The 24,079-nt window shown below is 31.0% G+C and overlaps 1 protein-coding gene across 1 annotated transcript in view; it reads right to left on the bottom strand.

Moving 5' to 3' along the window:
• The window catches only part of LOC129225012 (agrin-like), a 147,471-nt gene that overhangs the window by 24,960 nt on the left and 98,432 nt on the right, over window positions 1-24,079 (bottom strand). Inside the window, exons 11-19 of the mRNA XM_054859559.1 lie at window positions 20,418-20,510; window positions 18,847-19,008; window positions 15,562-15,705; window positions 13,100-13,360; window positions 10,504-10,677; window positions 5,767-5,974; window positions 4,353-4,565; window positions 3,006-3,127; window positions 568-675 (exon numbers count right to left, since the gene is read on the bottom strand). Of these exons, the coding sequence (XP_054715534.1) occupies window positions 568-675; window positions 3,006-3,127; window positions 4,353-4,565; window positions 5,767-5,974; window positions 10,504-10,677; window positions 13,100-13,360; window positions 15,562-15,705; window positions 18,847-19,008; window positions 20,418-20,510 (1,485 nt within the window). The remainder of the gene's footprint in view (window positions 1-567; window positions 676-3,005; window positions 3,128-4,352; window positions 4,566-5,766; window positions 5,975-10,503; window positions 10,678-13,099; window positions 13,361-15,561; window positions 15,706-18,846; window positions 19,009-20,417; window positions 20,511-24,079) is intronic.

The raw sequence follows: 24,079 nt of genomic DNA, 5'->3' as shown, positions 1-24,079 counted from the left end.
TAAAGTAGCGATTATGTGACTTAATCTTTCTCCAAGGTACAGATAGTATGACACCTAATGGTTCCTCGCATTCAAATATGTAAAATTTAAACTCAAAGTTCAACTTTCCTGGAATAAAGTCGAAAAGTATTCGTAAAAATGTCACACTCGTGAAAATGGATTGAGTAATAGTACGCATGTGCCGGAAGCTTTATTTGGGAGTCCATTTTCGTAAATTGTAATTTTCTGCGTGCTTACAGAGAATTTTTCGTAATACTTGATAAAACGTTAGCTTGTCTCGTATTGAAATTTAAAAAAAAAAAAAAAATACATGGGAATCAACGAAAGCAACTCTTTTCAGAGCAATTTCTTCAAACTATATATTTTCAGGAACTTCGGTGAAAAACCCCGTATAATAAGATTGATAGTTTACTCTACGTTTAAATTTAGTATTTTGTAGCATACGTTTCGTTGAAGATATCCATTATTTCTTTAATTAAAGTTTATCACACTTTAATATTTTTTTTAAAAAATGGAACTATTGAATATAGAAAAAAAAGTTAAAAAATCAATACATTCGACATTTACCTGTAAAATAAGGTGGACAAAGACATTTGTAAGTAACTTCATCAGAAACAATGCAAGAAGCTCCATTCTGGCAGGGCATGCTTGTACAGCTATCATCAGTACATTCTTCTGTAAATGTTTAAGTGATATGACTTTTGATTAGCATGCTTAAGCCGAAATACATACTTTAGTATAAGAATATTTATGAATAATTTACGCGCACATGCATTAGACCCCTCCCCTCCCCCCCCAAAAAAAAGAAAAAAAAAACGTGTTCATAATTCGATCATTTGGAAGAAGAGCGCCACAATACGAAGAAATGAAATTTCACAGGCAAAACGTTTGAAGTTTAACTCTTCAAGAAATTTGCTGTAAAAAAAAGTAAATTTGCTGTGCTTACCAATGGTTATTATTAGAACCAAAAATCTATTATTATTTTCCGCAGAAGATAACGTCATTTGGAGTCCTTTAAGCAAAAAAAAAATCGTATTGTGGCACTTGTTTTCCATACGAGCGAATTATATAGTGTATATAATATAAAATAAACAATTCGCTTAAGTATAATTTTTATAAACACCTATATTTCTTTATTAAAAACATATTAAATCTGGAATAGATTTTTTTAAAGTTATATTTTCATTTTGCCACTCAGACAAATGCATTTTTGGTTAAATGTTTCCCTTTGTCTGATAACTGTTATTAGAAATGTTTGTGCAATATAAGTGAAATATTCCGTTAATTAACGTGTGAATGAAGAGGAAGAAATAAAATAAATAATCGGTTAACCTGTTATTTTTTAATTTATATTTATTAAAAATTTAAACTACTTAGAAAATATATTTGTGGAACTTCAATTTCACTTAAAATTTTTTAAGACAAAACCAGGTTGTACAATTATTTTAATTTATTTTAATTAGTCAGCAAAAGTAAAGTATAGCTTTCTATCTTATAATCTCTATTGGTGTACTGATACACACCATGCATTTATGATCAATTTATTAGCAAACGTCATTGACAGTAAATACCTCCGTCTCTTATATTAATTGCTGATTCTTCCATATATGTAGCACATATATCAGCGTATTTTAAAAATTTAAATTAATTATCAAGAATGCTTCATCGTTTGCTGAAGTGTATTATATGACTTCAAAATACAGCTATTAGTTGGCATACTGTTGTTGTATAAGGCTTAAAACCAGCATTAATTAACAGACAAAATATCAAATTATCTACAGTCACCATATCCTTAAACTGAGAAATCAAATTATTTAAAGTTTTGTTATTTGCTTGCTGTTAAGAGTTTATAGGCAACATTAACTTAAACTATTTTAAAAGTTAATCTATTTTAAGAAGTGTTTTTTCATTGCTTTAATAGCTTTTGTTGTGTCTTGCTTAAAATTCTGAGGCAATTTTTGTGGCGTTTATATTTTTTTCAGAAGACAGTAAACAACTACGATTGCGTACAAACATAGATAAATAAAGTGAAATAAAATAAAGTTGAGACAAAGGCCTTATTTAGTTCCCACGCTGTGATACACGAGCGTTTACATAGTTTCAGCATTTTTACAATATTCAGAATGGGCACGAGGCGACGTCGCCAAAGTCAGTATTATAGAACATTGTGTTCTAATTTCTGCTAAAACGATACCGTTAGTTCAAATTTTAGAATATATCCATGTGTAAAATGTAATCCCATGTAAAATGTATTCATGTGACTGTAGTGATAAAATACTGCTGTAAGAAATCACTGTATCGATTTAAGTACAGTTAAAGAAATTACAAAATAAAAAAAGAAATGAGGAGAAAAAACATGCGCCGGTTGGGTTAATTGGTGCGATGAAAAAACTTCTCCCACTAAATAATTCAGCAGATATTCCTACGGAGTGATAAGCAATCAAGTTAAAAGTCATAATGTATCAAATACACTACCTACTTTGATTGATAAGTCTTGAATAACTGAAGTAGCCATTAGAAGCTCTATGGCCTCTGGAATTCGTGAATTGCAAAACCGATATTACACCTATTTTATTACTTCTTGGATAACTAAACACAAAATGTGTGTTTCTCTTATGCTTTGATTAAGAAAAAAAAATGTGAAATTGAAACGATTTTTTTCTCAAAATTATGAACATAATTCAATTTATTCGTATTTATTTTTAATGAAATAATCACGTCCTAGGAACTTTACTGTCGGCTTGAGTGTATAAAAATCGATTTCGCTGCTGTTGAAAAAAAATTATATTTTCTAAAAGTAAAGTGACTGCATTAGTTTCAACATGAACGTATTTCGTTTAATCAACAATTACCAAATAGACATTGATAATTGAGTTCTGAGAAAAGTTTGGAGAACCTTGCAACGTTTAAAATCTAATCCCGATTTCATGAAGGAGAAAAAAACGTTATTTAACATTGGAATCATTAAATTTGAAAAAAAAAAAAAGCTTTAGGTTTTCACTTACGTATATTTTCTGCATTAATGATATGAGTTCCAGGACATTTCAAATCAATATAATCTTTACTGATTTTGAAGTGTCGAATGCATCCATTGAAGCCTGTAGCGATTCCTATGTTGTCAAATATCCTACAAAATAAAGCATGTATAAATGTAAAAGCTCACTTGAAAATAAAAACTAAAAGGAATTGCAATGGGCGGTGTTTCAGTGAAATCTGATTGGCATCCGATGTTACATACTACAAAATATGGTCACACTTATAACTATCGCAGTAAAAGTGATAGCTTCGTAGATGCTTGTCAAATTTTACCAATATTTTTTTTCGGAGTGCAAGATAGGTGCTTTTGAGAACACCAAAACTTCGTTAATAATTTGTCAACCTCCATATGTAAGGCAGAATTTTAAAGATTATTTTTTTTCGCTTTCGGTGGAAAATGAACAAAAAGTTCATATTTCAGCAATTTCTTGAAAAAATAAATAGTGCGTTATTTTTAACTAAAGTAGACCTATTTAATCGAAACAACATTGCAACATTTTTAATCTGAAAAAAAAAAAACATTAGAAAGGTGCCTTTCCTTAAATATGTTGAAATGGAGCAACACGTGTTAATTTTGCATTTAGATACGCAAGCAAGTTTGATGCATCGACATTGTTTTCAGGAACCATACAACAAGACTTGAGAACTGGGCAAAGTGTTTTTCCTAGCGCCATATAGATTTTTAATGCTGGCCGAAAGGAGAATGAATAATTTTGACAGAATAGGCAAAATTTTGCTAGATAAAACGTGAAGGGTATCTGAGTGCATGATAATAATCTGTTAAGTTTAAAATGAATAAACGAAATGGCTTATAGCCTAAAAATATGACAGAACTTAAGCTATAATGTTACAAATAAACAAAAAAGAAATTGTAATAGAAAAATAAACTAAATCACACTATACTTCCAATTTATGCAGCAGCTCCCAAAGACAACAACGCTAGAAATTTCATTGAATAATATTGCTAATACTGAAAATTTTGTTAGGTTTTTCGAAATTAATAGTCACTATATTTTCAAATTACTAAATACATAATAAATGAATACCGTGCAAAAGGCTATGGTATCAGTGCCTCAAATTATCCTTTGTGAGACTACAAACATCTTTAAACCAACCACTGCTCTTAAGTAGGGCTCAACATATATTTAGAAGGGTAAACTATTTTTTGTATTATCTGTGAGGAAATTACGATATTACTTATATATTTGTTGAAAAATAAAGCATGTACTTATTTTTCAAGTACCAAAAAGGATCAAATATGCTTTATGACTGATATATGATCAATGATAAATCATGTTTGATCAAAATTTACTTACTGTATCGCTGTCGTTGGAACATATCCAAGAAAGAGATTTTCTCCAAGGTCTAAGTAATTCCTTGATCCAGGGCTTTGTCCAGTTGTTTCGGATTTGCCATCAACGGAAATCATTCCGTCCCGCTGATAACGCTTAGCAGTGATTCTGTGAAATCTGCCCAGTTGTAGTCTTTGAGAGGAACGTAAAATGGCTTCACCACTGCCCAAGTTATACCTAGAGAGAAAACAAAATGAGAGCTATTTATGTTGAAAGTATTTTTATTTTAATGATGTATGATATTTGGATGGAAACTACTAAATTGCTTCAGGAGTAACGAGATAAGGGGTGACAAGTATCAAAACGAGTTCAAACCAGGATTGTTCATTTTTTGAAAATTAATTTCATAATTTGATTCTTTATGTTGGAATCAATCGGGCCAGAAAGTAACTTGGAACGTATGCAGCTCAAACTATAGGAAAACTGCTCTTTTTTTTTGAAAACAACTCATGATAAATGAAGAAAAAAAGTTGGATTGAAGTGGTTTTGATATTAATTGACTCAAGTTGGAACTAGTTTGCATACAGATGTAACATTTTTTCTTTTTGAATGATTCTGTCGTTTAGTATCAAAACGAGTTCAATCCAGGAATTGTCAGTTTTTTTCAAAATTAATTTAATAACTTGTTTTTTGTTTTTAGAAACTATCATGCTACAAAGCAACTTGAAACTCAAGCAGCTCAAACTATTCAAAAACTGTCGTTATTATTATTTTTTTTGCATTAAAAACAGTATAATGTATGACTGTTTTTGTCTTTCCATTGAAATGAAAGAGAAAGGCTGATTAAGGTGGTTCTGATACTAATTGTCTGAATTTAAAACTAGTAATGCATGCAAGATGTAACATTTTTCTCTTTAAATATTTTGAACAGTGTTTAGTTTCTCCAACTACATCTTTAACCATATAAAATATCTCCAATTGCTGATTGTATTCCACCAGTCTTAGTTTGAACATGATTTTTGGAACGAATGGCATCTTGTAAACTGTTCATAGTTATGTTCCAACGTTTGTGCATACTGCGCATTCGATACTTTACTTTCATATGATTACCTTTATTGCCAAACTGTTTCAGGATTGATAAAAAAATAGATTGCAAAAGAAAAACTATACATACATACATATATATATATATATATATATATATATATATATATATATATATATATATATATATATATATATATATATACTTTAAATGTATCAGATGTTACATCTGAGACTTTTTAACAAACAACCTAAAATGTGCAACAATGTGCAAAAATTGAACTTCTACGTTTTGATACAAACAATACAACATTCTTCAAATATAACCACCCTGAAATACTCTTCAAAAGTAAGAATTGCTTTAAAAAATGAATTCGAAGATATCTATACTTGCCTGAATTCAACATATCCATCTTTAACGGCCAGCGATACATAATCTCCTTTACCTGAAGCTGTCTGTCCATTGTAAAGAATTATACCCTCGTTCGTCAAAGTTCTTATTTCCAATTCAATAGCGAGACGACTGTAAGCCTGAAGCTTGGGTAATTCCAGATAAGAGAAGCCGGTGAAAAGAGGCATGCCCATGGTATTTACTGCAGAAGGGAAAGTACAATCAATTTAAGGATGTCCTTTTATATGTCACTGTTACAATAGTGCATAGCCAGTACTTGATATAAATGGTCAGATATATTTACTAAAATGCTGTCTTGTCAATATTTTTCATCGCAGTCGTTTAGAGTATATCAAATTATATTTTGTATTTTTAAGAATATTAAAATATACTGTTCTACATACATTTATTTATGTTTGTATGTGTGTAATGTATTTATGTATGCATTTATGTTTGTATGTACGTATGTATGCATGTATTTATGTTTGTATGTACGTATGTATGCATGGATGTATGTATTTATGTTTGTATGTACGTGTGTATGTGTGTATTTATGTATGCATGTATGTATTTATGTATACATGTATGTATTTATGTATACACGTATGTATGAACTTATGTACGTATATATTGTATTTATGTTTGTTTTTTTGTTTGTATGTATGTGTGCATGTAATGTATGAATGTAGTAGCGTATATAGACTTCGGTGCCCCCTCTACCAGGATTTATAAATGCACCCCCATACGATTTTCTTAAATTGTAACTTAATGTTATTATTTCAGAGCGTTCGCCCTCATACCTCTCCTCCAGGCCGCGGGGGTTGCGGCAGTGCTATGAACGCGACTTATATATAAGGTGTCCTGAAATAGACTGACAATTTTCAAACATTTCTTACAAAGAAAACGGTTAATGATAAAAAAGAAATTCTTGCTGAAAAATTATGTTATGGGCCGTTAATTCCCCCTTCCCCATTCTAAAGTTCTAAATTCTAGTTCACATTTTTTTAATAGATGGCGCTTCAGATAGTAAGCCCGTAAATACAAGAAGAATAATTGAAATTTACAGTTTTTTTTCCTCCGTTTGCGACATGTGATTGTAGCCGACCGTTGACATTTTGAAAATACTGTTATGTAACTGTGTTCAGTAACATTTGTTTTGAAAAAGTTTGATGTAATTTTCTATATTTATTTGATTAAAAGGCTTACTATATCTGCTGCGCCATCTGTTGGAAAATGTTTGAACTAATATTTGCAACTCTGGGAAGGACAAAATTCATGCCCGCCGTATGAATTTTCGGCAGGAATTCTTATTTTATCATTTATCTTTGTCATGTTAAACATTTTTGAAAACAGTCAGTCTATTTAAGGTACTCCTGTATATATGTGTGTGTGGGTGTGTTTTGCAATTGCTGCTGGGGGGCTAATGCTAAATGCTTGAACTGCATTTAGAAATTTTAATAACTTCAGTATTTAACTAATTTTATATGAAATCCACTCGAGAAATTTAACTTAAACATTCTATCCACATCATTATCGAAAACCCATTCATCCGTTTGCATTGTCTTTGAGCTAGAACATTTTGAATGTATTATTTTAAGCAGACAGTAATTATATTCAATAGGAGAATTTCCTTCTAGTATTTATGTTGGTGAAAATGGTTCAAATATTTAAAATTAATTATAGGTATTCATTCAAATTATTAACAACAGAATATTCCATTAGCAACGACTTTGTGTTCTACCTCATAAAGAGTTGTAATCAGTATTCACAGCGTAACATTAATCTGCAATTTCTTAAACTGCAAACAAATGACAGTCTGTAATAACATTTAATTACTCTTTCAGGAGAAGTAATTTCTCGAAGAGTAATTAAATTTCCTTCAAAAATATTTACTCTACAGTTCTAGCTTGAAATATGAAAAGTATATAATTTCATTTTATCATAATAAGAATCCTCTAGTTGCAGTTTTATTATTATGAATGGCAGGTTAATATTTGAAATCGATCGTCCGACATCAATTTCGAGCACACTGAAGTTATTATTAATTTAACAGCAAGATAGGTGAATTAGGATAAATGTTTGTTTAAGATACCTTGGAGAATGATTTAGTGAAGTAAAGACAGTAATACTCAACGCGCAATTTATCTTGAATATGTTTCTTTCTTTAAGAAGGAGGCAGCGTTGTGGTTAGAAGTAAAATATTAAATCTTGAGATATATTTAGTTAGCTTTGATGATCTGACGGAAAATGTCATTCTAGTTTAATAAAACAATTCTGAATTTTTACACTACATATATAATATTAGCGGAAATGTTACCAGAAACGAAAGTTCTTTAGTATTCCATGCCGGAAATACAGTTGTTACCGGCTTATTGCGAAGTCGTATATAGTGAACTTAAGGCTATAGCGTAATGGATTCGATTCCCCTTCTCGTTTTATTGTGTAATATTTCACTTTTCTGACAAAAATACGGCTACAACGAATTTTTTATTTAATCCCTCTAACTTCGTTGTAAACGGATGTAATTATGTACCAAAAATAGTATTGTGAGGCTCTGAAAAGTTGAGCTCCGACTCTGACATTGTTTACCTCTGTATCGGAAAATAGGGAGGGGTGATTGGCGTAAGTTGAGTTTAAAAACTTATCAGTAGCTTTTCAAAAATATTCCAACTAAAATCCGAGTCAATAACACGTCTATTTTTCACAAAACTCCCCAAAAACAGGTAAACATATCAAGGTCACAGCTCAACTAACCAGAGCTGCACTATAAATAGGTCTCTTATAATTTTTGGATAAAGATATAAATATACTTTTATATACAGATACTAGCTATCATTGGAGGAAATAATTAGATAATTAGCTATCAGTGGAAATAATAAGCTAAATTTAGACAAAGCTATTGTTAGTTATTGATTGTAGAAGGGCTTTTTTCATCCACTGGAAATGCACATGATTCTACAGATTTGAATTATTATAGAATATTTTGGTTTAACTGTAAAAGATGCTGTACTACAGTCATTCTCATGGAATAAATTAACGGACAAAAAAAAGTATGCGTGCAATCACTTTCTAAAAATTTGCGTATGAAATAACAAGTAGTTCTCTGGCAGGTGGTTATTGAGGGAAATATGTAATGCTTCTGAAGCTACCTCATCATTTTTCCGGACCTCCACTGCAAACCTCCGTATTTGTTTATAGTCGAACATTAAGTGAAAATATTGCTATCATTTTAAGCCAATTCTCGGCCCGAGACCCACTGCAATCCTATTGCTTGACCAACGATTAGACAAAAAGGCAAACATCCTGTTTCGTGCGCGACTATTAGTTTTCAGGGACGTCAGTTGATTGTTACAGATGTGTGTTAACGCTTAAACTAAGCAGAGTCCCATTGAATTGAACAAAACACACACATCATATTTCCTGGCCACCCCAGCCCCCCTTCAGATAGAATCGTATTAACTGGCCGGCAGCCAATTCCAAGCAAACATGAACAGACAATAGCTTCACCCATGGGGGGACGGCACTGAAGTATTTAGTCTTTTTTAAATAATTAAACAATAGATAACAAATGACTTCAAATCTCAAATAGAAAATGGCAAACATCTATATAACCACTGTCCGTCACGTTTACTTTGCTACTACGTATCTGGATAAGAAATATGGATGAAGTAAATTTAGAGATTTTAATGTAAAAATATGAAAAAAATGTTTTTATGCTACTCTTGTTATCCTTTAAGAAGCTGACAGAAAGTTCGTTGCATAATTTTTGCAATATATTTTTTGCAAATATTTTATATAAGGGATTCTTCTATATTTTCAAAACTCTTGCCATAACAGCAAAATAGATACAGCTCCCGGCATAAATAAATGCACGTGAATTACATTTATAATGATGAATACAACTTGCTACAATAGTATACTCACTTCCAAATGCTAAGCACAATTGGCAATTTCATTACTCTCTTAACCTTTTAAGCAAATTGCAGGTTCTCTGACGGAGACTAATTTTTAGGCTTGGGTGCCCGTTGCAATGAATTTTTGGAGCCTTATTGCCCTTACAAAACAAATACTTAGGGATACAACAGCAATAAGTACCGGGCGGAAAAGCTGCTCATGTATGAGAAAAGCGATATAAAACTTATTTTTAAATGTAAAATACACAAAATCTCAAGGGGCCCCCTGCGAGCGAGTGGCCCGATTTTTACGAGATCATGCAACGAGATCGCTGCATGATCTTGCAAAAATGTATCCTGTAAAAACTGTGGGGGTTATGGGGGGCTTTTTGCCTATCACTCTTAAAGCAAGATTTTGAGAAACCGTATTGTTGCGGAACCATTATATGGCCAATTCAGGTTTGCTTCCGCAAAATTAGTATTTTACTGCCGTGGTTGACTTTTGGCAGTGAATATAGTTACAGAGACAAAAAAGATAGTACTTTTAATTTCTATACTATAGCATTGTTAAAATCATATATAGTAAACACATCAGGAGTGGCCAGTGCTTAATAGTGCTTCGGTGTAGTGGCCAATTCAAGGTTTATATTTGAAAAAATAGGATTCCAGGTCTACCGTCGTGCATCAAACGTGCAGGAGTTGGGCACGTTAGATGCACGACGGTAGACCTGGAATCCTATTTTTTCAAATATAAACCTTGAAGCGGTAACTACTGAAGCACTACTAAGCAACGGCCACCTGGTGTGTTTAATTTAAGTTATCCTTGTAAATATTTAAAATTGCTTACTACTTTCTGGAGTCGACATAGGCGTTCTTGTAGTGAATATTAAATTTTCTGCGGGATTTTCTGTGACATCTCTAGCAATTTTCGTTTCAGTAGGAGTTGTTGTAGTCCTTATTTCTTCCGTAGTCCTTCGGAGAGCACTGATTGTAGTCGAAGTAATTGGCTGCGTGAAATTTACTGAAAATATAACAACATATTTGTTTGAGTAAAATGTTATTTTTAAATTTTGTTTCAACCATTAACAACATACTGTGAATACTTGATAAGACTATATTGCAATTTTTTTAATGTGCACTATGACTACATTATTTTTAATAATGATTTAACATTAAATTGCACAAATGTAACGCGATATTTCTTGCTATTTTGCATGGATCTTGCTTGTAGCTGTACACTCAAACCTGTTTTCGTGCGGTCTTTTTTTTTTTTATTTATTTATTTATTTTTTTTTGTGCGAAATTTTTTGTGCGGTGTATGAAAATTTCAATCAGATTGGGACTCAACTGACGAAATTATTTATAAAACGAGTGCGAGGTAGTATCTTTAAGTGACGACAGGGGGCACCCCGATGGGAAGTCTCTGTGCCCTCCAAAAAATTTCTTATTCGGGAAATTTTGTCTGACGATTCGGCAAAATTATCATTACTTGGTTTAATTTGATTTCGTTTAGATTTGCAATTCTTAGTTATTTCTTACGTTTTAAGGTTATATTTTTATGCGGTCTCTATCCACCGTATTTAAAAAAAAAAAAAAAAAACCTAGAATGCGAAAGCAATGTTTTGTAGCTACTTTTGAAGTTTTTCTTTCTTTTTTTTTTGTGCGATTTTTTATGCGGTCCCTACCCACCGCACAACAGGTTTGGGTACATAATATTTCAGCAGAACTTCTAAACGCATTCATAGTTTTAGATGCATAAGGCCATTCTGCCTGGTGGAGTTATATGCAATTAACTACTAATAAATAAAACTGATTGCCTGTTACGTGATTTTTTTCGTCGATTAAATTATAGCCAACGATTTTATTTTATCACGAGGAATTTTCAAATTTGTTCTTTGTTTTTCTTTAAAGGTTTCTCCCGAGTACGCTGTTTTCATGTTGTATTCGATGCTTACAAGTAAGTTATATATTTAAGAACGTTTTTGCTTATTATGAAACTACTTGTGGTTGTTGTAATTATTTTAATAGTATAATTAACAAAGCATCGTTATTGGTTTTAGAAGGTAAGGGTAAGGTTGGTAATAAAAATCGTGAAGCCCTTCTGTCGTAGACTTAACATGGCTCAAGTTTAGAGCTTGATTGAGTAATGGCTTAGTCCAAGTTAAGTCAATTCATAGCGGAAAAGATATTATAGTAGGAAGAAATGATGATATTTTTTTTAATTCAAAATGTTTAATTTATTTTTTACTTTTAGTAACAGAAAATAAAAGGAAACTCGAAGTGTTCTGTTTTTTACTTAAAATTTAGATGGTTTTAGATTAATAAGAATTATTTATTTAGGCGTACTTTTGTTGAAATAATTTCATTTTATATTATTTTCTTCAAAGTTGTAATTTTGTTTAACAAATTTAAAAAAATCGGAAATGATGATATTTTTTTTTCGCAAAAGATAGACTTGCAAACGATTTTGTATTTCATAAAATATTTTTTCTGATGCATTTCTTTTAGCAAACTAATGAAATTTGTTTTGTTTTTTAATTAGGAAAAGCTAAATATTCGCTTACTTCGTGTTGTATAAAATGTATTGTTGTTTTTTTAATTTGTAAATTTATTGTTTTTTTTTTCTTATTCATATTGTAGATTATATGACGCGAGAGATACTTTTGTTAAATCTCTTCTTCAATCGGTCTCTCTTAAAATTATGTGCTTAACAATAAGCGCATTAAAAAAGCTTAATTTAAATTGTTCCTAATTAACGGTTAAAATTTGAAGAAATATAAACCATAACTGTTTAAAGGACTGTATTGCATACAAATTCTATAAAAGTTTTCATTTACACCAGAAAAGAGGCATATTTTATTTATAAAAATCTGTGCTAACTGAGAAAACTACGTTTGGTAACGTTAGTTAATTCAGAACATATCGTATCGAGATTGTTAGAAGTTCGATATTGGTACGCGGGAAAACAGGCTCGTTTATTTACAGACGGAACTTCTTGTTTTTGGAGGATAATAGTGAGAGTGTATGTATGAAGCTACTCTGTAGGCGGCTTAAAGGAATTACCGTTTAGATGTTACTTTAAAGAATTAAGTTTTTCTTTTAAACAATATATATTTTTTCTATTTTTCCCACCTATGGTGCAGAATGTATTTTATCAGCAAATATTAGTTCGACTTAAATGAATTGATTTTCGAACAGGTTTTTAAAATGTTTTTTTTCCTGGTTCCAGAATTGATGTCTTTTTTTATGTTATCAACATTGTTTTAAAATATCAGACGACCTTAATCTTAATTCCGATAAGCCGCAAAACGGCTTTTTGCTTTACAGTTATTTGTAAAAAATCCATGTGTTAAAATAAAAAACTATTACAAAATTCTATATATTTTTTCAAAACTGTCTTTTAACCAGTTTTCAGCAAATGAATTGAAAATTTTACTACTTACATTTCGAACACGATCCTTCGCCGATAAGTTCAATTGCTTTTTGGTATCGGCAACTTATTAGCCTAAGCTGGCACTCTGAACCGTAAGAATTCCCATCACTTCCGCAGACAGTAGTCACTTCCGGAGTCTTCCCAGGCTTTTCATCGCCTGTACATTTAAAGTCACAAATACATTGAGCTTCGCCATTTTTCTCCTTGCATGTAGCTCCGTGGTAGCACTGTAGTTGTTCACATGATCCAGAGACAGCTTTAGCAATAGACGCTATAAAGAAAAATGCAGTGTTTAAGGGACGATAATTAGTGTAGGGTTGTTGTTGTAGCATATTTTGAAGAATACAGTAATACTACTGTGGGCAGGTAAACGGTGCTATCATCAGAAATAAGTTTTCGAGATATTTGAAGAAACGTATTTTAAATTCATTACTATTAACAGGAAAATGTTGGAGTTCAACGAATTTTATCTTTTTTTTTTAGCGAAAACCAAACAAACAAGCTTGTACGATTATGCTAACGCATAATAGGTGGCAAAAATGTCAAAAAAAAAAAAATAAATAAATAAATAAATTAAAAAAAATGCAGTTTTGCCCTTTACCTGTCCTCTGCAAAATAGCAATACATGCATAAATTATGTTGATAAATCCCTCAAATAATACATCCAACCTCTCTGATGACTTAAGTCGGAAGCATTTTGTTCAATTTCATTCATTTTTAGACATAGTACGTAACAATCATCCATTTTTAACAAAAATCTATTGATCAGAAGAACTTCCGATTTATGAGTAGGGAAAAATCGTTTGTGTCCCCCCCCCCCTATTTCCTTTACTTAAGTTTTGACCTAACCAATCCAGATTTATGGTTATTTTTCTCTTTTAATGTGCTTCGCTGTAGAGAACGGAAGATATGTATATATTCGTATAACTGATTCATTCTGCTACTATTGGGTCGAAAATTATGTCCCAAGTTAGTGGCTATATTTTAATACTTTTCAACTAAATATTGAAAATGATTGTTTAATTTAAACCTTTTTAAGAAAATTCAAGGCACTATGGTATGAATCAACAACATTTACTTACAACGTATTCCCACCTTTTCTCCTTAAATCAGTACCAAATTAGCATTAAAAAAAACAGAGATCTCACACTCTTAAGCTCATTCCCATTCTGTAAGGACTTTTCCACTGCAGTCGCTACAAGTAATCAGGCAATCTCAGCTGCGATGAGAAAACATATACCCCAGCTTCTCAATCGTTTATTCTGGACTGCTGAGCCTAAAACAAGAGTGAAATTGCAGTCTCTGGATATCATATGGCTGTCGGAATTTTGCATGTAGTTCTGCCTCAGCTCTGGCTTAAAAGTGGTAGCTGCTTTAAACTGTCTTCTGAATCATGAATTCATTAGAAACCAAAACTCTTCGAGTATATTGTTGATACAATCCCTGAAAAATGGGGCGCGACTTAAGATAGAGGGAACTTTGGGTTTTTGAAACTAAGTTGGAACCGATTTAGGAAGGGATAGAAAGAATGATTGGCAAGTAAACGTTCAAGTAAAATTTTAAAATTTTCTGTATCAACAAACAGCACGAAATTGTTCAAATATAACAAGTAATTCAAGACGGAGGGATTGTTATCAATAGTTTTTTTTTTCAAACATTGTTCGAAACGGAGTAAGGGGGGAATACATGATAAGTTAACGTTCAAATAAAACCTTGTTTATTAATGATCAGTACGAAAGTGTTAAATATTGTAATTAATTTTAGACGGATGAAGTGTTATCGATAGTTTTTCAAAAATAAATAAATAAATAAATAAAAATAAAAGGGCACTGATTTGAGCAGGAAAGGAGGAAATGCTTGGTAAGTAAATGTTTAAATAATATCACAAAATCTTCTCCATCAATAAGCAGTACGAAAGAATTCAAATGTAGCAAGTAATTTCAGACGGAGGGAGCATCATCGATAGTTTTTTTAAACAAAATTGGCACTGATATGAGGAGGAAAGTAGGGAATGTTTCGTAAGTAAATGTTTAAATAAAATCATAAAATCTTCAAAATCAATAAACAATAGGTACGAACGTATTCAATGTAGTAAGTACTTTAAGACGGAAGGAGTATTATTGATTGTTTTTCAAACTAAATTGGCAATGGTTTAAGAAGGGAGGGAAGGAGGGAGTGCTTGGTACGTAAATGTTCAAATAAAATTAAACAAAACATTCGTATTAATAATCAGTACGAAAAGATTCAACTTTAGCAAGTAATTTCAAGCGGAAGGAGTATTATTGATGGTATTTTTTGTCGGTGTTTTTAAATTAAAATTCAAGTGCTCTAATTTTAATCAACGAAGAATATTTTAAACGTTCGGAGAAAGCATTTCATTTCTCACTCTTCAGCAAATTATCCTGTTTCTTTTAAAAATAAAAACTGATGATTGGCAACCGGTTTCACAAGCATAGGTAAAAAATTGCATACCATCCATGCATCCATCTGGACCCAAAACAGTTCCAGCTGGACAAATATTACATTTCATGCCTTGAATCCCGTGCTTGCAAACGCACCTCCCCGTCATCTGCTCACAATCGTCACGAACAGATCCGTATTGGTCACAGCCACATGCTGAAAAAAAAGGATATACTTTTCGTAATAATGGAAGAATAATTCAGTAAAATCTTATTTGAACTGAAACAAATACAACGAAATATCCATTTCTGCCAAATGAACGTTATTCCTCCCCTTAATTGAAACGACATTGTTTGAACTTCATCACAACGTAATTTCTGTTTCATCAAACAACATTTGAGGTTGCTTTTATTTCATTCGTTGCATTCCTGTATGCACAAGATCTTGATATTGTCCCATTACAATATAACTTATTAATAATGTAGCAAACGATGGTTTTTTCTGTTTCAGTAAAGCGATAAAATCTCATTGGAATAAATAAATGCATGTTGGAACACCTTTGTTGGAATGCATTTTTTCTCAAAATAAATAATTCGAAATTATTATATCTGATCACGCAAGATATTTAAACCTTCTCTTTGTTTTCACTTCATATACTTTTAATTGTTTGAATTTATTTCGGTACTTCATTCATTTGGTCCTATTTTTAATAAAAACAAAACATTTTTATGATAAATATTGCTAAAAGTTATTTCATTTGATGCATTCGTTTATGCACAAAATAGTGATCTTGTTCCACTGCTATGTACCTTTTTTTAAAGGTTACAAATAATGGTTTATCCTCTTCTAGAGAAACAATAAAACTTCATCAGAATAAATAAATGTATGTTGGAACACCTATATTAAAATGCATTTATCTCAAAGTAAATAAATGAAATTAGTTTATAACTGATCACATATTGCCTTTAAAACTTTTCTTTTTCTGCATTTCATAAGCTTTTAATTGTTTGAATTTATTTCAGTACTTTATTCGTTTTACATATTTTTAATTTTAAAAAATAGAACATTTCAATGATAAATATTGCTGATTTTTTTTTTCATTCGTCGTATTCGTTTATGGCCAAGATATTGATCTTGTTCCTTTACAATATACCTTTTATGCTAAAAAGGTTTTTGCTCTTTTAGTGAAACAATAAAATTGTATCTTAATAAATAAATGCATGTTGAAACACCTGTATTAGAATGTATTTCTCTTTAAAGAGAAAAAACTGTATCGAAATTAATAAATATGATCACACACGATCGCTTCACTTTTTTTTTGGCAGTTCATATGCTTTTATTGTTTTGAATTTATTTCAGTTATTTGTTTGTTTGACCTATTTTTAATAAAAATCCAAAATTTTAATAAGAAATAAGGCTTTAAGGAGTACAGAAGTACTACATAAAACTTGCGGTAGACATTAGAGCAGGTTCGATTCAAACTAGATCATAAAGTTATGCTTTCTGACTTGATTTTCTTTCTGTAAAACAGCTGGAAAGTCGAGATTGATGATCAACCGTTAGATCATCAATCTTACCCCACTATGATTTTCTTACTATAAAAGACGTGAAGACAAATGTGATCGAAAAAATAAATTTTGCTTGTGCTCTGCCCGTTTCTACAATATTTGATATAATTCAAAAAATGCAAAAAAAAAAAAAAAAGCGAAAATCTTAACTTTTAATTTAATTTTTATCCATTTAGTTTGAAAAATTGACAAATTATACTTTTATTATAAGTTACTACTTCAGGTATGTTAACATTATCAATTCAAAAGCTCTGAAGCAGAAATGTAAAAAAAAAAAAAAAAAACTTAAAAATTTTTAAAACTTGCGGCGCCATTGTAAAGTGTAGCAAAACCTAGAAAATGTTTATTGAGATTGATTTAATAACAAGTGTATTTTCGTTGTAGGAAAGAAAACCATTCGTATATACTTTTTCACATATTCAAGTTTTAAAACTATCATTAGGGTATTAAAATACTTTTACAATTTTTCACCTCGAGGTTTAGTTTCAAAATGGGTGAGAAAAAAGGTGTTATGAAATTAAAATACATCTTGCTTAATTTGCAAAAACATCATATATGTACGGCCTAAGAGTAAAAGATAAAGTACTAGTAACCAGGGTGCCGTACACAGACTTGGAGGGGAGGTAGAGAATATTATTGTAAGCAAGAATTCTATCGGAACTTAGGACTGGAAATGCAGTACTGACGAGCTACATGCACACGAAGCCAGAAACAGATGGATGCGAAGCAGATTACAAATTTATTGCACATATACGATTTCACACATCATTTTAGTTTTTAAGGAAGGTTTACAGCCGTTGTTAAAATTTGCAACCTGTAGCTTTAATTCACTCGTCGCAATGTCAACGCAGCAATCGATGAAAGCTTGTGAACATAGCACTACATTGCGACGGCCGCAGCGTTGTCATTGAGATGCATGTAATATTGCTGCAGGTCGCAAGTTTTCACAACGTCTTTAAGCTTTGCTGAAAAATTGAAATGTTGTGTGAAATTGTCTTCGTGAAATACATTTTTAACCTGTATCGCATCCGTCTATTTCTGGCCTCGTGTGCACGACATCACTGCGTTTTCAGTCATATGTTCCGATATAATTCTTCCTTGCCACCTTGTTCTCCACCTCCCCTCTGTTCTGAGATACCCGTATATCATGTTAAAATAAAGTTGAAAACAAAAAAAAGCTTCAGTTTCATGAAATCTTAAAAATTACATCCTTTGATGTAAGAAAACTGATTGAATCTCCTCTTAATTCTCCGTGGTCCTACAAAGAAACATAATAAAATAGTTCGACCATAAAAGAAAGATAATACAGGTTCAATCAGAGCAAGAACTCATACAAATGCTGTAGCATCAAGAAATCATCGAAACAAGTAAATAACCAACCAATTTGAAAAATCTTTAATCGGTGGCAACCAGATCCTAGCAGAATAGACTGCGTTTGGTCCGACCACGTTTCTCGTGGAAAATTGACAAGTAGCAAAGAAGGGTAAAATCAAATGAAGTAATTAATCATGGAGAAATGTTTTTTTAGTTTATTTGACAGATCCGATTAGATATTTAGCATGTTTTTAGTTTATATGAGCATGTTTTTAGTTAGCATGTTTTTTGTTTTTTTGATAGATCCGATTATTTTATCCTTCCGATATTATTTGTCGGATAGATTTATAAACCCTTATTTTTTTTAGCGAAACGGCTGGTCCTTGATTAGTAAGCAGCTAAAAAAAAATGATCGGTGGTAGAACAGTACTGACAAAGCAAACTATTTTGGTCAATACTATACTTTTCAACTTACGAGAACAACCACTGCTTCCTTCAGATATTTTATGCAGGCCCCAAAACCCTGGTTCGCATCTGTCGCATCTGAGTCCACCAACTCCAGGTTTACAAGGACACTGCTGCGAAGCTGGATCACATGTTAAACTGTAGGATCCTAAACGGTTGCAGTGGCAGTGACCTGTGCAGAAAAATCAACCATTTTCAAAGGTATATTCACAGAACTAATAGCACGAACTCATTCAAAGCAAACAATTCTAATTTGTTTACAAATGGTATGTTTTAGAAATAAACACAATAAATAAGGAATTTGAAAGTATTGCACTTCAAATATTTTAGAAGTTATTTAGTAGCCATCGTGTAAAACATCTGTAGTCTGCTGCATAATATATAGAATTAAATTTATTAGTGTACTTTAGTAAATATGCAATTTTTAGTGTCAAAAATGTATAATAGTATGTTAAGTGGTAAATGACATGCGAGACATGCAAATATTAGCAGTGGCGGGAGTTTCTGATCTTTAGGAAATTTCGCAAAGAGCCCTTCGTTGTCCAAGAGAGAAATAATTTAGAAAAAAATGCCTCACTTATTTTTATTTTTTCCAGTCAGAAAAGTATTCCTCATTCATAATGAGACCGCTGTGATCACTTTCTTTCTACTACGCGCTAATAAGTAAGAGCTTTAATAATTTCCTTTTACAATAAATATCTGTAAAAGTCACTGAGATAGTATCATGTGACAAAAATAATGCTCCTGATCTAATTACTGTGAGAGTTCCCTTAGTTTAAAATGTTAAATGCAGCTGCTTAACTGCTTAAAAAAGAAACAGCTTAGTCTTTTAATAAATCTATGAAAAATCTCTTCAAGGTTAGTTGCTATTCTTAACTATCTGTTTATTTTTCAACAATTTAAAAATTGAAAGGAAATCCTTTTTTATAATAAAAAAATAGGACGAGTAAAATCAATTGACATTTTAGTTCTGTCTTATTTTTCAAATATATTTTATAATGATTAAGTTATACATCATCATTAAATCTCTTCTTCTGCAAAAGGTACTACAATCTGTTCTCTGTTTAATGACGATGTACCGACTTTCTCTGTTTCAATAGACTTATTTTAACGGTCCTAGAATCTCAACTGTAGCTAAAGAAGTATTCTGTTTAAGAACATGTTCCACTTAAGAACGATTTTTTGTGGGCCCCTGAAAGTCGTCAAATATAGAACGGAATTTATCTCTCTTTCTTATTTTTGATGCGAAATTATCATTTATAGTTTTGAGACTTTTCTACAAGTGCTCTTCAACTACAAATTTCTTCAAAGATAATGCAACCTTTTTCCCATGAAAAAAATTATGACTGCATTGAGACGCGAAGAAATATTTACTGCCAGAATCTCCGTTACGCAAGAGAAATAAGCAATAATTGGGGACACCCATCACCGAACGAAACAAACGCAAACACATAACGATTATCTTCCAGTAAAGACACTACGTTCATTAGTTTCTTGGAGTGAGTTATCAATAAAAGAAGTTTGTGTGGCACGATAGAGAAAAGAACAAAAAAATGATCATCGTTAGCAGAAAACACTCACTCGGACATCCGGCTTGGTCCGGCCCCTGAGCTGCAGTTTTTCCGTCAGGACAGCACCCATGGATAGTGTCTGCACAACTCTTGATCACAATGACTAGTTAGAAGAAAGAAAAGCATCATTTATTATGTTCTGGCGTTGCTGTCAAAAGGAGGAGAATATGTTAGGTTAGTTTTACAAAGAAATAAGTTTAAATTGTGCAGAGGAAAGTGACGAAAAGCAATATTTCTGATTGGTTAATGCATTTTCGTAATTTAGAAATGCATGTTAAAAAAAAAAAAAAAAGAAAACATGTTGAGGATTAGGAATAAGTGGGTGAAAAGGGGTAAGACAGTACTAAGCGTATATCAGTTGTTTTGATTTACTTATGTTTCACAACACTAATTTTAAAATAATATTTTTGAAACTGAACACAGATATACATAGGTATAATGCATTTCACACAAAAATGTTTTTTTTTTTTTTTTTTTTTTTTTGAGCAACTTACAAGTGTTCCTCAAACATCTATTGATACACGTGTTGAGCTGATTGTTTTATTCTCTGTAAAATTACGAATTCAATAACAGTCAAAGCAAATTAACTATTACAGGTATTTTAGTGAGATAATGTTTCGAAGTTTAGCTTAAATTATATTTTACACATTTTGTGATTCACAAGAGTCAGCTGATTTTATGAATTAAACAATTTCTACAATTGCACCATAATTTGTACCATACATCCTTGACTATAACTGTGATGGAATTATTGTTATGTGCCAAATACTAATGATGAATAGTAATCTGTACATAACATATGTTATTTGGCATTAATTTGCGTTTACGAATATACGTTTCCTGGTTTCGATCTGACATACAAAGAAATACTTGAGTCGTCCAGAGATCAATGTGACCGTACAGAAAATATTAGTAAAATAACTAAAATAAATAAATCTACAAATAAATAATGATAAAAAATTCAGTATATTAACGGTTAAAGTGTTAGGTTTATTGATTTTAACGGAGGTTGCCAAATAATTATCGTATACAATTTTCCGCTCCGATGTAATAGCTATTCCATTCGTTAAAGTTTACAAAAATCAGAATTTAACGAACATGGCCTTTGCCTTTTTTATTTCTAAACGATTTATTTAGTCAATACCTAAATGTATCTAACTAAAGTCCAGAATAATTTTGCCATTAAAAATATATTCTATAGTTTTTACTTATTTTTTTTTCTTGTAATTCAATGCACCTTTTAAAGATGACACTAAAATTTGTATTAATAAATATCAATAAAAAAACCTCTATAAAGTTTTGTTAAATGTTTAATTCTAATGTTCACTTTAATAAATTAATGAGAGCTAGCATTGTAAAATATGATAAAAAATGTTTGTACACTTTAAATTCAAATAATCATGTCTTATAGGGTCCGTAGGGACTAATATATCATTTGCAGCTGATTTTCTTTAACTTTTTACGTACACCGGGAGTAAAAATAAACGTTTTTCGGTTTTATATTCAGATTAAAATATACAAGGTGACTATTTTTCATTTCTACCAAGAATTTGAAGCAAAATAAGCACTATCAGGTATTTTTTCACCAAAAAAGGCATCATGACTAACGTAACATTTTTTTCAACCCTGAGAAACAATGCTTATTTTACAAGGCAAATGTTTCTGAAACTTGCGCAGGCATTTAAAATTGTCCGATTTATTTGTACGAGGTAAACAGTCTATTTAAAAAATATATACTACAGTTTTATTGCAGATGAATCTCTTCTGGCCTTTAGAGGTACTTTTACGAAAAACTGTGTGTGACTAACGTAACTTGACCAACGTAAACATCGAAAAAGAAGCAATAAATGCATATAAAACACTTTTTGTAATTAATCTCTTGCTCTTTATATTACTTTTACACTTTTTATGACTTCTTTATGTTGCATTATGGTTATTTCTTTACTTTTTTCTATATTAGTGTAAGAAATTGAACGGAAGGGTTCAGTTTAATTAACTCAATTGAATGTGCGAAAACAAAATAAACAAATAAAAAAACTGCTTTTACTAACTGAATAACATCATTTTTAAATCAATTAAATCCTAAATATCTCTCTTTAAAAAAGTTAGCTTTATACAAGTTGATTGCTTCTCCAAATTCTAGTATTCTGCCGATATACTAGTTATCGTCATAAGAAACTCCGTAGTACTTTTCAAAGGCATATTTTTTAAGGTTTACCGATTCATCGAACAAATAGTGGTGTGCATCCTAAATTAAAATGTAATATTGAAAAAAAAATATTTGAACATTTTTGCAGAATGCATTTTAATTCCAGATATCACCGCAAATGTTTGAATTTCTAAATGATCATTCTTGCATTTTCTGAAATGTATGGTAGCAGGGCTTATTGTCACTGTGTCATATTACATCTTCAAATGTTTTCCAACGAGCTGCCATTACTTAATTTAATATTAGGTGCTGGTTTATTTTCAAAAAAATAGAGACGTTCTTCTTTGTTATGACTGTCCTTCTATTTTCTTAATTCTTTAGCTTGGAGTCTTGTGTTGAATGCACATTCAGCAGAGTACTCATTTTGCTTTATTCGCCTTTTTTTTCCTTTAATATTAATTCTTTAAATTGGAAGAATCTTTTCGAAGACCTTTTAAAAAAGTATTTTTCTAAGTAGACCGAAGGTCTACAATGTAATATTACTGGTATTTTTCACACTTTATATTTTTAATCAATATAGATTGCTTACTTTCTTAAAATTGTTAATGAAAATGTACATTAAACTAAATAAGTTTTAAATATTAGAAGTCATTTTTTAAATGTTGCGTTTTTTAGTCATATGCAAACAGTTACGTTAGTCACACTAATTATTTTATATCTACTGATACTAAAATAAATATTTTACATTTTTTAAGTAGATATGGCACAGATTTAACAAATAAAAAGCGCTGTTTGGTTCAATCATCTGGTTTAGTTTTTAAACAGAAAATAGTATTTTCGTGACTAACGGTAACGTAAATATTTTCAGTGAAATAACCAAACTAATTAAAATACTTAGGGTCTGGTGGGGTAAAGGGGTCAATGGGGTAAATTGGTCATTCGACAAATAAATGGCTATAGCTTGGAAATAAATGTTCGAATGAATGTGAAATTTTTATTATAGAGTAGGGCAGTTAGAAACACCATTTTGAGCTCAAAATTTTACAACTGGCAAAATTTTATTTGGTAAAAAAAAATATTTTGTGTGAATATGAAAAGTTTTTAAAGCTAAGTACCTCTTTTAACTTCCTTGGGAAATTTTGTTTGTTAGAATTATGAACAAATTGACTGCATAGGAAGCTTCCTACATGTCTCAAGAACTCTTACTCATTAGCAGTTAGCTGAATCTTTTTTAGATAGTTTTTTAGAACAATTTAAGTAAGATGGGGTAAAGTGGTCATAGTATTAGGCTTAACAATTATTGTTCTTCTAATGTCACTCAACCGTTAAGTATAAGTCAGATATAAATTAAATATTGATTTCACTTAATATATATTGTTTTTACAGTAAATGGGGTTAAATATACGAGTATGTGTGTATGCATACGCACATACTCGTGTAGGCACGTATATAGACATATTCACATAAATGCACCAATAAATGCGTATATGGGTACCTGCAAGTATTTTTAATCTATACAGATA

The sequence above is a fragment of the Uloborus diversus genome, chromosome 6, assembly GCF_026930045.1.
Source record: "Uloborus diversus isolate 005 chromosome 6, Udiv.v.3.1, whole genome shotgun sequence".
Classification (NCBI taxonomy): domain Eukaryota; kingdom Metazoa; phylum Arthropoda; class Arachnida; order Araneae; family Uloboridae; genus Uloborus; species Uloborus diversus.
Note: the sequence above shows the minus strand (reverse complement) of the source record. Positions and strands in the feature narration are given on the sequence as shown.